This window comes from Talpa europaea (assembly GCF_964194135.1).
Source record: "Talpa europaea genome assembly, chromosome: 16".
NCBI lineage: Eukaryota > Metazoa > Chordata > Mammalia > Eulipotyphla > Talpidae > Talpa > Talpa europaea.
In genome coordinates this window covers 19,989,072-20,004,503 of record NC_140084.1, presented here as the reverse complement: position 1 = coordinate 20,004,503, position 15,432 = coordinate 19,989,072, and the positions used below count along the sequence as shown (strand labels likewise).

General features: G+C 46.8%; 1 protein-coding gene across 2 annotated transcripts; it reads left to right on the top strand.

Moving 5' to 3' along the window:
* Positions 1-235: 235 nt before the first annotated feature.
* Positions 236-15,048, top strand: HSDL1 (hydroxysteroid dehydrogenase like 1; the record flags this gene model as incomplete). Of its 2 annotated transcripts, none has more annotated exons than XM_084257456.1 (5): positions 236-281; positions 10,486-10,711; positions 11,357-11,802; positions 12,013-12,240; positions 14,950-15,048. In XM_084257456.1, 4 exons carry the CDS (start codon positions 10,492-10,494, stop codon positions 15,046-15,048), a joined length of 993 nt encoding a protein of 330 aa, XP_084113582.1. The 2 variants fall into 2 exon arrangements, with proteins under 2 accessions (XP_084113582.1, XP_084113581.1); XM_084257455.1 differs by lacking the exon at positions 236-281 and having other exon boundaries at positions 10,492-10,711; positions 11,357-11,451; positions 11,617-11,802.
* Between the last annotated feature and the right edge of the window lie 384 nt (positions 15,049-15,432).

Here is a 15,432-nt window from a genome sequence, read left to right as displayed (position 1 = left end):
AGTCGGGTTCCGCGGGGTCGTTAAGGCCCCCAACCCCGCCAGCGACGCCCAGCTTTTCTTCCCTGCCAGCCACTCGCGCCCCGCGTCTTTTCCAGCCTAACGCTTCCCAGGTCTCCACGACAACCGCCGCGCACGCGCACTGGGCCGCCCCGTGCGTCCCGACGCCGGGGGCAGGCCCTGGCGCATGCGCGGGTCACGTGGGGGCGCGGCCCAGCGGCGGCAGCAGCGGCGGCCGCGCGGGTCTGGCGGGAGTCGCTCCGGAGACTGCGCTGCCTCTGCAGGTACCGCGCCCCCGCGCCCCCAGTTGGCCCCTCGGCGGTCGCCTTGGCCTCTAACCGGCCCCTCCTGCGCCCTGCCACGCCCCCTCGGGCCGGCGCCCTCCGCGGCCCTGTAGCCCCTCGTCCCTCCCTTCCTTGGACCCCGCCCCCGTCCCCCTCCTCAGGTTGCGCCCCCTAAGCCCCGCAGCGCCCCAACCCCAGCCCCACCGCCCCCAGCCTTGCATCCCCAGAGGTTCCCCTCTCCTGTGCCGCCGGCCTCTTCCAGACTCCGGCGACCCCACCCACCCAGAGCGCGGGCCCCCGGCCCCCTAGTCCTAACCCCGGGCTCCCCAGCGGCTCTGACAGTCACCCCCTTTTCTGCTGTCTCCAGACACCCCTCTCTGATAGATCTAATTGGTGTGGGGTTTACTGACGTTGTCTTTGTTCTGAATTAGAAGTAGTTCGGCGTGGAGCTCCGGGGGAAGGGGCACCGCTGGTTCCGAGGCCGGGGCACCGCTGGTTCCGAGGCGGTGGCCTTTTGCTGGGCCCGCCAGGCGCCGGAGGGGAGGGGAGCAGAGGTCTGGTGCTGCTGGCTCTGTTCCACACCAAGCCTGCGGCCCTCCAGCCGAGGCCGCCACCTTGGGGACCCGCTCGGAGCCTCCCAGTGGAGCCTCCCAGTCCACACTTGCTTGGACCTTGATGAGTATTCCCTCCAGCCGCTTCACAGCTGTGGGGTCTTGGGTCTGTCACGTTACCACTGTAAACTGGGGGTGATTATAATGATTATAACTGTGCCTCATAAGTTGATGAGAAGAGCAGTGAGGCGATGGGAGTAAGCACTTAGTGTTTTGTGTAAGGCCGGCTTCAGTTTTAAGCCTGACCTCTACCCTAGCCACTTGCCAGCATTGGACACAGAGTGTCAGTGGCTAATAGCTGGAGCTCTTCTGTTCCAGGCCGGGTTCTAAGCACTTTATGTGCATCACCTCATTGAATTCTCATCTTAATTTTACACAGGCACTTTTATCCCCATATTTACGGATGATATAAGGAAAGCTCAGAGGTGAAGTAATTTCACCTGCACGCAAGATGAACAGCTCTTAAATGGAGACTGCTCTCCTACCCAGGACATCTCCATGGTGGTTTAATCACTGTAGTTATATTCCAGGGGCATAGAGTTTCAACAACTTGGTATTTTTTTAGATAAGATTCATATAACATCAAACTCACCATTTTAGCCTTTTAAAAGTGTACTGTTTATAACAGCATCCATAATATACAACCATCTGTCTACTTCTAGAACATTCCCATTATCTTCCAAAGAACTCGCACTCCTGTTAGCAGTCACTCCCCTTTTCCCATTTCCCCAATGAACTGGCAACCCTAATGGACTGTCTCTATGGATTTGCCTTCTGGATATTTCATTAAATGGGATCATATCATAGGTGGCCTTTTGTGTTTGGTTTCTTTTATGTTTTCAAGGTTTGTTCATGTAGTAGCATGTCCCTCTGCTTCATTCTTTGGGTTGAATAGTGTCTCTTTGTATGGCTAGGCCACATTTCATTTATCCATTCATATGCTGATGGACATTCGGGTGTTTTCTGCTTCACGGGGTTACAGTGTCTTTAGCACCAGAAGTCAGGGTGAGAAGATGCTAGGCTGCTGCACACGAAGATGGAGAGAGCGGTCTAAGTCAGGGAATACTGGTGCTTCCGGAAGCTCCCCTGAAGCCTCCAGAAGTGAGTGTAGGTTTTCAGTTGCCTTGACTGTATACCTGAGGATGGGCTGCTGTTAAAGTTTTAATTCCTGCTGCACACGTGAGGAACTGACGCTGCAGAGTGCTGGACCCTGGGTGAGCGCTCCCATCTTCTGCTCTTTGTAAACTGCTCCAACATTAATTCAGATTAGTGGCATACCAAGAATTTGCAAGGTAGGTAAGGAAATTCCATAGACAGCAATAATAACTTAGTCACAGTGCTGATGTAAAATTTGAAAAGCTTTTGAATTTTTTTCCTCCTCAAGAGTGAAATTTGAGCTTTGAATGCCAAACAATATTTCATTCTGTTTATTAAGTTGTGTGTACACAGCACCACGTCAGGTGCTGAGGAGGAATGTTGAAGATGGAGGGAGTGAAGCTTCACACCATCTGGAAACTGCAGGAAATTTGAGGACTTAAATGTGAAAAGCAAAATTAAAGACTTTTAGAAAATAGGGAAGTATCTTTTGGACCTGGGGTTAAGATTGGATTTCTAAAGCAAAATAGAACAAGCACACCACAAAGGGAAAAGGATGATAAATTTGGCAACATTGAAATTAAGATGTTCAGTTCTTTGAAAGCATGTAAAGAGACAAAACATACAGAATTAGTTAGAGTTCGGTTTCTTTCATGTTTCCTATATGTAAACATATATGTTACTGTAGTAAACATAGATTCGTATCTAGAATATAGAAAGAATTCTTACAATTCTGAAAGTAAAAGAAGACAGCACAATAGACGAAAGGGCAAAAGCTAGGAACAGGCTTGTCCCGGAAGAAAAAACCCACCCTGGAAACATCACAAGTTGTTAGTCAACATCATTACTAGTCAGGAAATTGAAATTCAAAGTTATATTGAGGTCCCATTGGACAGACAGACAGGATAACCAGTTGTGTGCAGAGGGTGAACTGGGAACATGGCCGACCTCAGAGGAGGCAGAGCGAGCTCGCCCTTGGGGAAAGGTCTGGCTGCGTGGATGTGCTGTGGCCTGGCAAATCAATGCACAGGCACATCCCTCCCGGAAACGCCTACATGTGTGCCCTGGGGACGTGCATGAGTACTCGTTGGACACTGTTCATGATTGTAAGAGAAAAACAATCCTGCGCCCATCATTGGTAGAATGAATATGTCAGTGTTGGTGTGTTCTGACCCTGAGAGGAGATGGCCGCGGCGTGTGCGTCCGCAGGCTTGCCAGCCGCAGGGAGGGTGTGAACACGGCTGCCCAGCTCTAGGAAACACTGCTGGGTGAAAGGAATATGTTGCAGTTTGGTCCAGATCAAGCAAAACTAGATATTGCTATTTTGGAATCCATGCTGGTTCCAGCACAACTATTTTTTAAAAAATGTGATTCCATCGAAATTTAGGGGAGCGGTTACTCTTAGGCTGGATGAAGCACAGGGAGCTTCTGACACTAGTTTTATTTTTGTGAAGATAGGTGGCTGCCAGGGTTTTTTGTTTCCATATTCTTTGAACAGAGCAAAACAGATTTCATAGACTTATTTGTGTATTTTTCAGTTTCCTTTTAATTACAGAAAAATTAGTGTAAAATACATTTCCTGCCCTCAAGAGGCCTGTGCTGTTTGGGGAGCCCAGATAGAGACAATGTTAAACCCTTAGAATGCAGAGCAGGAGGGGTAAGAGAACAGCTTAGAGGCAGGTGGGTGTGATGACCCAGGAGTAAGAGGAGGATCTGTGTATCCCCAGGGTCTGCCCTGTCATACGTAAGTGCTGGGATTGATTTAGGAGGACTGGCGGAGCTGACCTCTGAGAACAGGGGATTTGGCCCTCAGAGCCAGTGAGACTGCTGCTGAAAAGATGGACAGCTCTGTGTTGGCGAGGATGGCAGGCCCTCCTCAGGTCTGCTCTGGTCAATCCAAGATCATGGAAATCCCTGAGACTACTTTCTGGTTCCTGAGTGTACTTGGCTTGAGAGAGATTGTAAGATTTGCAACTTGCCTCTTCACTATGCTAAACGCTAGACTGACTATCCCTCTGGCCAGCGGGCTAGAGTTTGTCTGGCAGCTGTAACCAATTACCACCAACTTAGTAGTTTCAAACTGCTCGTATTCTCCTACGTTCTGGAGTTGGAAGTCTGCAGCCCCTCTCATTGACATGGCTGAAGTCAGGGTGTCGGGGTGGTGTCACATCTGGAGGCAGCAGGGGAGATTCAGGAGGCACTGGCATTCCCTGCCCTGGATAACCTCGGTCTTCACGTCCAGCAGCCTAGGTCTTCTCCCCCGCCTCTGCTGCCTGCTCATGTCTGCTCTGCCTCTGCCCTCGCTCCTCCCTTGAATAAGGATCTGTGTGATCTGTTGGACCCACCTGGAGAATCCAGGATCATCTCCCATCTCAAGGTCCTTATTTTAGTCATGTCTGCAGTCCCCTGGCTGGTTCAGGTGACACGATCACAGGGTTTGTGGATGAGGATGTGGGCCTATAGGTCACTCCTCTACCACCCGCATCGCCTGGTGTCGCGTGTACTTTCAACATCTTCCCCATTCCGCTTGTGTTATTTTCTTTGAAGGTGCGTGCGGCCCACCCCTCTGAGGTCCTGGACTCTCCGCTCCCACTGTCACTCACTTGGATAGCTTGGCCATGTTTGTATGTCAGTGAAGACTTTTCTCCTAGAACCTTGATTCACAAAGGTTTTCCTGTTTGACTCAACTGTCGTTTTCACAGCTAGGTGCAGTCAGCGAAACTTCAGTCAGGATGATGTTACAGCCGCAGCTTGTGCTTGGACGAGGAGACTGCTTCTTACAGGGCTGACCATAGTGTCCCCTCCTGGCTTTTATAGTGGTAGTGTTACTTTTAAGGGGTTTTTTTTTAAAAGACTTACTTTTTTAGAGTAGTTTGAGACAGTACAATGAAGGGGAAGGTACACACATTTCCTGTATACAACCTGCTCCCGCTCCCCCACAAAGAGCCTCCCCATTATCAGCATCCCTCATCCGGGGGGTTGATTTGTTACAATTGCTTTACCATGTGGACACATCTGAGGTCCATAGGTGACCTCAGAGACCTGTAAGTGTCTGAACACTCTACCCTTGTTGCGTCGGGCAGCACCACACTGACAAAGACATGGGAGTTGTGGAGCAGGCTGCCCAAGGCAGGATGCTGCTGAGAGCAAGATCCCGGTTTTTATTTTTATTTTCTTATTTAAAGATTTTACTTATTTATGCATACAAGAGCTGGGGTACAGGCCAGAGATGTGGGGGGTGAGAGGATTCATCAGAGACAAAGTGGGGAACAGAACAGGCAGATTGACCAAAGTACACTGCTGAGGGGAGCAGCGGGCGAGTCAGGAGAGGTCTGCTGCGCCATGTGGGTTGCTCCCTGGCTGGCTGGGGATCGAACTCATGCTGCAGAGGCCACGGATTGCTTCATAATGCGGTGCTTAACCCCTTGCACCACCAGGGAGGCCCAGATCCTGGCCGTTTTTATTGATAGAATAATCATAGAGCATCAGCTACATGCGTTAGGAGGACAAGGAGAAAAGGATTGGTGAAACTCAGGAATGTTATCTAGGGCTTGGGGGACACAAGTCTGCTAACCCTGTTATCAGCCTGATGACCAAGTGTTGTAATCGAAACTAGACCCCAGACCCACAGCCATGGTCCTAATCCTATCAACAAGGCACTCCACTGATTAGCTTCTGTTCCTTGTCATACAACAGTCCTTGCCCCCCCACCGCGTTCCCGATCATACCTCTTGATGCATACCCTTCCCAGAGTGATTAATATTTCTCCTCTTGATTGATATAAAAGGTACCTTGTAAGGTTTGGCTCATAGGACTGTGACTGGACAGTTCTGACCTTTGTATAGAAATGCAGAACTGCAGGTGACTGAACAAGCTGCTTAAGTCTAGCAGACCCGCATACCCTCACCTTATTACCTAACAGACAGGAGGAAATTACTCTCTTCTTCCTATTTTGGGGCCAGGTCTCATTGTTTCCCTCCACTTGTTTCTCTCATTCACTGACTTCTGTTTTCTACAGACTCAAGAAGACAAAGCATTGTAACATTTTTTCAGGTTGGTTGTTCAGAGATTGGAAGTGAAAGACAGCTTGAAATCTGTTCCTATCTTGGCAGGTTTCTAGGCTTAAATGGGTAATAAATTGCTTAAAGCTGTGTTTCTATGAGATTTCTTAGAACTTAATGGCTTGAGGGAAATCCTGATCTTTCCTTTCATTAGAAAGACTGTTTTATATCATATACTTAGGGGTGGGGAAGAGAAAGAAGAGGATAGAAGGAATTTGTGCTTTCCTATTAATTTGTCCAGGTTTGGACAAATTTGTAAAATGTCTGGTTTTGTCTGAGGAGCAGCAAGGGGTCATGAACCATGTGCTCTCATTCCAGCTGTGGTTAGTCATCTGGCTGTACCAGGGTACACTAGGGTTTGAGACTGACCATCTACTTGCACTTCTGCTGCTCCAGCCTGCCCCCGACTGCCCTCCCCACAGGCCAGACCAGCACCTGCTAAGGCATCATGGCTGTAACCCTGAGGATGTCCTAACACTCATCTGCCACAAGGGTACTTCTGATGGCCCTTCCAAGCCCCCTGTTGACCCCAAACAAAAAGCTGTCACTCCACCCACAAAATGGGTTTCTTGGGAAACCACAACAAACAGGCCTTGGATATGTGCTGTCTCGTGTGAGACTGGCCTGCAGTCTCTCATCCAAGGCCAGCACTTTTATTGCCTTTGGAGGGGCTGCTGGATGAAGATGCTGCTTCCTTCTTACTTTGGGGCAGAGAAGTAATGTCACATCCTGTTGGAGATGCAGGCCAGGCTGGGAGCTGAAGTTTGCTGACCAAGCATAGGTGTGTGTCATGGCCTCCCCACCTCATTTAAGTAGGATTTCTGTGTATTAAATGTCATGCCTTTCCTACCTCTCCAGTCCCTGTAGTAAACTTGTTCCAGTGTCCTGGCAGGCTGGGCTCTTGCTCCTCCCTGCCCTGAAGGGTCTGACTCACTGTGGTGGGGGATGGGGGGAAGGGGCTGAATGCTTGTTTAGCTCTCTGAGCAGCTTGTGTACACGAGCCACAGAGACTCCTGGCTCTTGGTGATCAGTCCTTGGTGTCTGACACTGATGTTTTCTTCATGGGTGTTGAAGTAGCTTGGTTTTCTATGTAGACTGTCCTGGAAAGTTCGGGCATCTGGGCTCTCTTATTTATTATTCATACAGGAATTGGTGTTTGAATTGATCAGTTTCCTGTGAGTTTGGGGAGTGTGAGTCAGACCTCTTCGTCTGGAGCTGCCCGGAAGAATGATGGGGTTGCATTTATGGGACTCAAGGCTGACGACCTGATTCTCTGATTTAATGAACTGCAGCGATGATAATGATGCACCGTTAAGGGGTGTGTCAAGGGCAGAACTGTCCACTGATGGAGGTTTTCCCTTGACAAGGGTCCTCTGATGGGGAACATTGAGAAACTTGGCCAAACTGGTTTGGGGACCCCTGATGCTCTGGACACTGCTGTGCTCAACTTAACACCCAGTTGGGACTTCTTTTCTGGACCTGAGCTGGGTTCTCTGGTGGGTTTTTCTCATGAGGTTGAGGTTTTTCTTCTTGTTAAAGCTCACTGGAACTTTTCTGGTGAGGGAACAAGATGGATTGTGGCTACAGAGCTGGACCGGAGGAAGGAGACCAGTGTGGGGGGCTCAGCCTGTGCTGGGCTGCTGCCCATGCCCAGGGGCAGACGGTGCTAGAGGAACTGAGAGCCGCAAGCGTGGGCCTAGGTCCTCAAGCAACAGCCTCCAGGGTGCTTCAGAAACTGAACTGTCCCGGCATGTGGCTAGGGTGCAAGGAGAGGGAAACAGACTCAGGCTGTTCCTCCCTGCACCGCAGTGACACGGGTGCTCACACCTGAGTGCAGGTGGGCCCAGGAATAGAAGCCAGGTGGCTGCAGTCAGGTGATACTCAAAAGGACCGGCAGGTGGGTGAAGGTAGTGGTTTGCAGAGAGATAGACCAGATAACAGTGGGCTGACACAGGGAGAAGGGAGAGGATGCCCTGCTTGTCACCTCCCACCCTACATCCCGGCGCCTGGTGTCCATGCAGAGCACCATCTTTCTCAGAACTATTTGAATGGGTTTTGTCCCTTTTATGTTCCTTAAGAAACAAAGGTCACGAATCAGGGTCATACCACAGCTTGGCCTTTTTACCAGATGGATGCTGTGCTTCGCTGCCTGGACAAGGATTCATGACATAAGAATTTTAGCGTTTTCTTAATTTTTATGAACTTCGTTCTTCTTTTATGTGACATTGTCCCAGTGAAGCTCTGAGGATAAAAGAAAGGACTTTGTTTCTTGTTGGTTTTGTTCACAGATTGACCTGAAGAGAAGAGAAGGCAGTGTATCCCTGGAGGCCCGTTTTGGGCAGACAGAGGTAAGAGAAAAGCTGGCCATCCATGAGCATCCTGGAACTTAGTCATCACGCACCCTCCCTCACTCCAGTGTCTGGAAACTCTGAGAGGTGTTCGTGTTCACCTAGAACCCCCAAACCAAACACAAGCAGCAAACATTGAGACAGGCAATCCTGGCTGAATGCATTTAAAAAATGTGCCAGTAACAAGGAGTGCTGTCACATGTGGATCCACCAGGAAAAGAAAGGCCTCCTCAGCCCAGACCCGGGTGATCTGGAAGCTCCATATTGTAGATGGCAGCCAGCGTGGCCCACGGAGGAAAACATCCCCAAAGGAGTATTTACTTGTTTTTCTTTAGGATCTGGTTTGTGTACTTAGTAACATTTGCAATGTTTTCTTTATTTACTTGTTTTTCTTTAGGATCTGGTTTGGGTACTTAGTAACATTTGCAATGTTTTCTTTTCATGATCAGTTTTGGCTTCAGCTTTCTTATTGTAGGAGCTGAGCTTCTGTGAACGGAACCCTGAATAGACAACATAAGGCAGCTCAACTTCAGTCATTTTCTCTATTGCTGTTGGAGAAAAACATTCCTTTAACTTACTTAATGCTCACTGATAGCTTAGTTAGCAATGTGGCAGCAATTGCAAAATGCTGGTTAGAGAGAAGAGGTCCTTATTGTGGACCTTCTGGGGGTCCTGCTGCCCATCCATGTCTTCAGTTTGCTGCCATCATAGTCTTTGTTGCTTTTTGATTTGGACAAGGTCTTCCTGTAGATCACACTTGTGTATTTGACACATACTATCAGTACATTCAGGTGTGGTGTCACCCTTCCAGGTGCCATCTCTGTGGTTCATTTGTTCTCTCCTGCGACTTGGTGTTTCACACTGCAAAACCTGGTTGAGCTCAAATTACATTTCCCTGGAGTGGGAGGGAATTCTCTCATTCTTCCTTAAGCATCTGACAGTTTTTGTGGCTTTGGTGGGCGTTTTCATAGTTTCAAGATTTTAATGGGAGTTTTTTAAGAGGGTCCCCTTGAGAAATTCATTATTTGGCTTAAAATCAATTTTCTTTTATGTAATAAATGCCCTGTGTGTGCTGTGCGTGCACTCTAGCCTGTCCTGGTCTTACTGATTTTTGTACCTTGCAGGGAGCACACAGGTGGGTCAGGCAGCAGTCAGCGGCTCCCCAGGTCTAGTCTAGTATGACGTTCATAAACCTTGGTCGAGTCTGGCTTTTGTCCACCTCTGGGGTTTATCTCTGATTGCAGGCACGTATATCAGTTCATGTTGTATTTAAAAATATTGCTTTAAATGTCCGTCTCTTCTCCTGGGCACAGTTATTTAGTTCATCTTGGAATCCTTTGTATCAGTCACAGTACACGCGGCCTGCTAGGCTGGAATGCTGGCTGTGTGGATATGTATCATTGTCAGGGTCAGGCAGTGCTAATGGTGAGCAGATTCACTTAGTAAGAGAGAAGACTGTTCACTCCATTGTCATCTGAGAAAATCGTTTCTTTAAGTTTGGGGATGTATCTCTTTTTTAATGTACACTTATGTATGTTATTCATGCATAATAGAATTTATGCTAAAGTTTAGTTTATGTTAAAGTTTATTAAAGCTTGATTTTGTCTCAAGTGGTTTGTTAGCTCTGTGAGGTCAAGGCCATGTCTTAATATTATCTGTTTCTTCTACTTGGTCTCTGAGGGGTGGTAGGCTCTTTGCACTGATGATTATGAATAAAGAAACGTCCTTCTTAACTATTGCATGAACTCAAAAGCCTGTGCCTGTCATTACAGGAGTCTTTTCAGGGCACAGAGCAGATTGTGTCTATCTCTGTGGCTGCAACATGCAGCCTAGTGTTTGGGTTTTATCAGGAGTTTGGTATCCATTGGTAATTATGTTGACTAGTCTCAGTGGAAGGAAAGAACTTGATAAGCTGCAGATGTTGTAGCATGAGACCATTTGACTGGGCCTGTGACCTGCATACACTCAGGCTGGGACTGATATCTGAACACAAACTTGTCAGGCTTTGATATCCTTAGTTTTCTTTCCTCAGTCAGACTTGTTCCTGTCACTAAGCGAAGAACACCTGTCTCTCTCCCTTTTCCTGCAGGCTGCCATGGCTGCCGTTGACAGCTTCTACCTCTTGTACAGGGAGATTGCCAGGTCTTGCAATTGCTACATGGAAGCGCTGGCCCTGGTTGGAGCTTGGTATACAGCCAGGAAAAGCATCACCGTTGTCTGTGACTTTTACAGCCTGATCAGGCTGCATTTTATCCCTCGTCTGGTCAGCCGGGCGGACCTGATTAAGCAATATGGAAGATGGGCCGTCGTGAGTGGTAAGAAATGAGACTTCAGTACTTACCTAGTTTAAAATCCAAATGATCTTCCCTCTGTCAGTTGTATTATTAAAGGCGTTATAGAATTTAATGTACATTTCATGATAACATGCTGATTTTAAAAATGTTAACTATTATATGATGACGTTCACAATTACTGTCCTCTTCTTACGAAGAATTTTCCTGTGATTTGTGTTCTTCTAATGCTGCCCTCTCCTAGTCCAGGCCTCCTCCAACCCACCTTGATTTTCCTTGCTTTTCCTTTTTGCTCTGTTTTGAAATTGTCTTTAGAAATTGTCACCACTTTCAGAAATGTTTCCCTTATTTTAAATGTCATATTAATTTATTATCATTTCCTAGCAGAGTACCTCTGGGCCTTCCCTTTAGCCAGATAGACGACAACTTCCCCTGTTTCTCATGGTCAGCGGTCTGCATGGTGAAGCAACTCCTCCTCAGGGTGTCTGAGGGAGCATGGGGCCTGGGGGCAATAGTGATTCAACAGTACCTTCCACCTATCATTGTTCAATCTCAGCTTATTTCTAGTGCAACTCTTGCTCTGACTCAACCTTGCATGGGTGTTGAATGTCCACTGGCAAGGTTGCTCCATGACACAGTTCTGCCCCCTCTCCCTGCCTTGTACTGTAGGTGCTACTGATGGGATTGGGAAAGCCTACGCAGAAGAGTTAGCCAGCCGGGGCCTCAATATCGTCCTTATCAGCCGGAACCTGGAGAAGCTGCAGCTGGTAGCGCAGGACATAGCCGACACCTACAAAGTGGAAACTGATATCATCGTTGCAGACTTCAGCACTGGCCGTGAGATCTACCAACCAATTCGAGAAGCCTTGAAAGACAAAGACATTGGCATCTTGGTAAACAACGTGGGGGTGTTTTACCCCTACCCCCAGTATTTTACCCAGGTCTCTGAGGACAAACTCTGGGACATCATAAATGTGAACATTGCGGCAGCTAGTCTAATGGTCCACATAGTGTTACCTGGCATGGTGGAGAGGAAGAAAGGCGCGGTGGTCACCATCTCTTCCGGCTCCTGCTGCAAACCGACCCCCCAGCTGGCTGCATTTTCTGCTTCTAAGGTAATGTATCCCTTCCTGGGGAATGAAGTCATAATGCAACAGGACATTTATTACTGTGTGTTAGTCCATTTTGTTGAGCTCTTGGTCAGCAGCTCCAACTTGCTGATGCTCTGTGTTTTCCTGAATGGATAATACCAAATTTTTTTTTCTCCTGATTTTCTTCCTGATTCCCCAAAATGAAAACCTTTTCCCCCTGCTCTCTTTTAACAGGCTTACTTAGACCACTTCAGCAGAGCACTGCAGTATGAATATGCTTCTAAAGGGATCTTTGTACAGAGCCTGATCCCATTCTATGTGGCTACCAGCATGTCCGCTCCGAGCAGCTTTCTGCACAGGCTCCCCTGGTTGGTGCCGTCCCCAAAAGTGTACGCTCATCATGCAGTTTCCACCCTTGGCATTTCAAAGAGGACCACTGGGTACTGGTCCCACTCGATTCAGGTAACGGTGGACACAAAACCTACATGAATAGGTCCGCACACCCCACCCTCTTCTGAATCGTCCCTGGGAATTTGATTGAAGCCTAATGGTGAAAGATGAGAATTGTAAATGCTGATTCTTTAGCCTGACTCTCTTGATGATTCAGGTTAAGTCGTAAATACTTTTGTGGAATTATTGTGTTAAGAACATTGAAAAGTTCAGTGTTTGTGACGCCCAAGTAGATTGTATAGTATAAAAATTCTAAGTATTTACGTAGGAATTTCAGAGTAACAACGTTTGTAGTACTGCTTTGAGGGGGTTCCTTTAAGTCCATGGTGTAATTCAGAATCATAAAACTTCAAAACAGGTGTGTATTTCATGTAACCCTTATGGCAGGTGCCTCAGCATATTCTTGGACTCATTTGTTCAAGAAGTTGGAATTTTTTTTTAATGTTTATTCATGCATGACAATGATTTGAGTCTTCAGTATTTTAAAGAGTAACTTTGTTAAACAATTCAAATTTTGATTCTAAGTATTGGATAGCGAACTTGTAGTGATTCTTCATAATAGATTTGTATTTCTTCATCATAATAGATTTGTATTTATATTTCTTTACCCCATGTACTGCATGGGAAGTAGATGTGCACTAGTTTAGAATTGTTTTTTTCTTTAATATGTGGAGTTTTATAATTATCAAATCAATGGTTTTTCAACTTTTTGCATTAAAATGATCCAATTTACCATTGCCAAATAAACAGATAAGTAGATTTACTGTTTATTTTTCCTTTTATCAGAAGAAGTCTTTTTTTTTTTTTAAAGATTTATTTATTTATTTATACAAGCACTGGGTACAGTCAGAAGTGCGGGAGGGTGAGAGAATTCACCAGAGCCAGAGCGGGGAGCAGAGCAGGCAGAATGAAGTACACTGCTGAGGGGAGCAGCGGGCAGCAGGAGAGGTCTGCGCACCATGTGGGACCTTCCTCCAGTGGCCAGGGAGCAGCCGGGAATCGAACTGGCGCTGCAGAGGCTGCGGGCAGCTTTGCAACCCAGCGCTCAACCGCTGCGCCACCGGGAGGCCCTTTCTTTTTAAAAAAAAAGATTTATTTATGGGCCTCCCCGGTGGCGCAGCGGTTGAGCGCTGGGTTGCGAAGCTGCCCGCGGCCTCTGCGGCGCCGGTTCGATCCCCGGCTGCTCCCCGGCCACCGGAGGAGGGTCCCACATGGCGCGCAGACTTCTCCTGCCGCCCGCTGCTCCCCTCAGCAGTGTACTTCAGTCCTTCTGCCTGCTCTGCTCCCTACTCTGGCTCTGGTGAATTCTTTCACCCTCCCGCGCTTCTGACTGTACCCAGTGCATGTATAAACAAAACAAACAAACAAATAAATAAATAAATAAACATGCCTCTATTTAAAAAAAAAAAAAAGATTTATTTATTTATGTATACAAGAGCTGGGGCACAGGCCAGAGATGCAGGGGGTGAGAGGATCCACCAAAGACAGAGTGGGGAACAGAATAGGCAGATTGACTGAAATACACTGCTGAGGGGAGCAGCAGGCAACACAGGAGGGGTCTGCCTCACCATGTGGGTTTCTCCCTGTCCGGCTGGGGATCGAACTCGTGCTGCAGAGGCTGTGGATTGCTTCATAGTGCAGTGCTTAACCCCTTTTGCCACCAGGGAGGCCCAGAGTTGTCTTTTCAGTAAGAAACCATTTTATTTAAGTGACTATTTCTAGGTACTTGATTACTAGAGAAAAGTGAAGAAACCTCAAAAGTATTTTTAGAAACCACTGACTGTGATGTTCCCTTAGAAATGAGAATATAATGAGGATGAGCTATAGGGGCAGATGATATTTTCACTGCATTTATAAATGTTAATGTTTCAATTATAATTAAGTTTTGTTCATATCGAGGAACTTTTCTTAAGAATGTACATTTTTCTGCCAAGAAATTCTATGAGGCTAATTGAATTCTTCAAGTAATTTTCTATACAAAACTGTTAAAACTTTATTTTGTCTCCTATTTTCATTTTTATTTTACTACTCAAATTATTTTGAACATTATCAAATTGTTCTGTTTTACACAAGATTTGATTCATTGGTGGCTATGTTGTTCATAGCAGATTTTTCTGGTAGCTTTTGCCCTGGTTTCTTATTTTTTGTGATCATCATTTCTTATGAATGTAGTTTTCTCAGGTGGCAAAGATCCAAATTCTGTACCAATTTCAATCTTCTCAGTCTTCAGTCTATGAGAAATTTACCATGTGAAGTTTGAGGCACCAAACATACTATATATAGTTTTCCAGTTATTCTTATGTGTTGTGAATTAAATAAGCATGAGGGGCCATATTTATGCCTTGTCATCCTACCCTCAAACACCGATTTTCTCCTGCAGCACTAGCCACATGGGTCTGTTTTAGCTGCCTTTATTCCTGGGATGACTTTGTAATTCTTAACCAGATGAATAGTCCATTCATATCCCGCTAGAAAGGGTAAAGCCTCTTGGTTTCATGTGGGCACGTGCAGCCCTTGCAGAGAAGGGGTGCTTGGGGGCTGTACTTGTGTTCCCCAGGGAGACAAGCCCACCTGAAGCAAACATACGTGCTCAGGACAGTAGCACCAGGTTGTATTTAACGTGATTGGCGATACTTGTTAGATTAAGTCACTTGATGCCTGGGCTTCTTTGTTGATGACTGCGCGATCTAACCTTGTCACTTTTTTCCCTTTTGTTTTTAGTTTCTTTTTGCACAGTACATGCCTGAATGGCTCTGGGTGTGGGGAGCGAACATTCTCAATCGATCTTTGCGTAAGGAGGCCTTATCCTACGACGCATGAAAGCTGGTGATGGTTCTGGAAGTTTTGCCAGCTCCTGGGAACCTACAGTATTCTGACCTTGGAGATGCATATTTCATTTCTCTGCTGTCTTGTCTTTTGTTCCTGATTACTTAGCGTACAGTGGACTCACCATTTGCAAAGCAAACATAAGTGTTTTACTGAAGGCTGTGGAAAACTTCAAGGGCCATGGAAATGGCAGAGGCACAAGGACCGATTGAAGAAACTTAAATGTTGATGCTTCCCCCCCCACCCCAAACTGTTAAAAATTGTGTGATTTATGTTATTCTAGGAAGTACAGTGATCTGATGCTGAAATATACTGATAATGTGAGTTGTCAGCTCTTTCATTTCGGATACTGTTTTTTTATGGACACTGACCTAATTC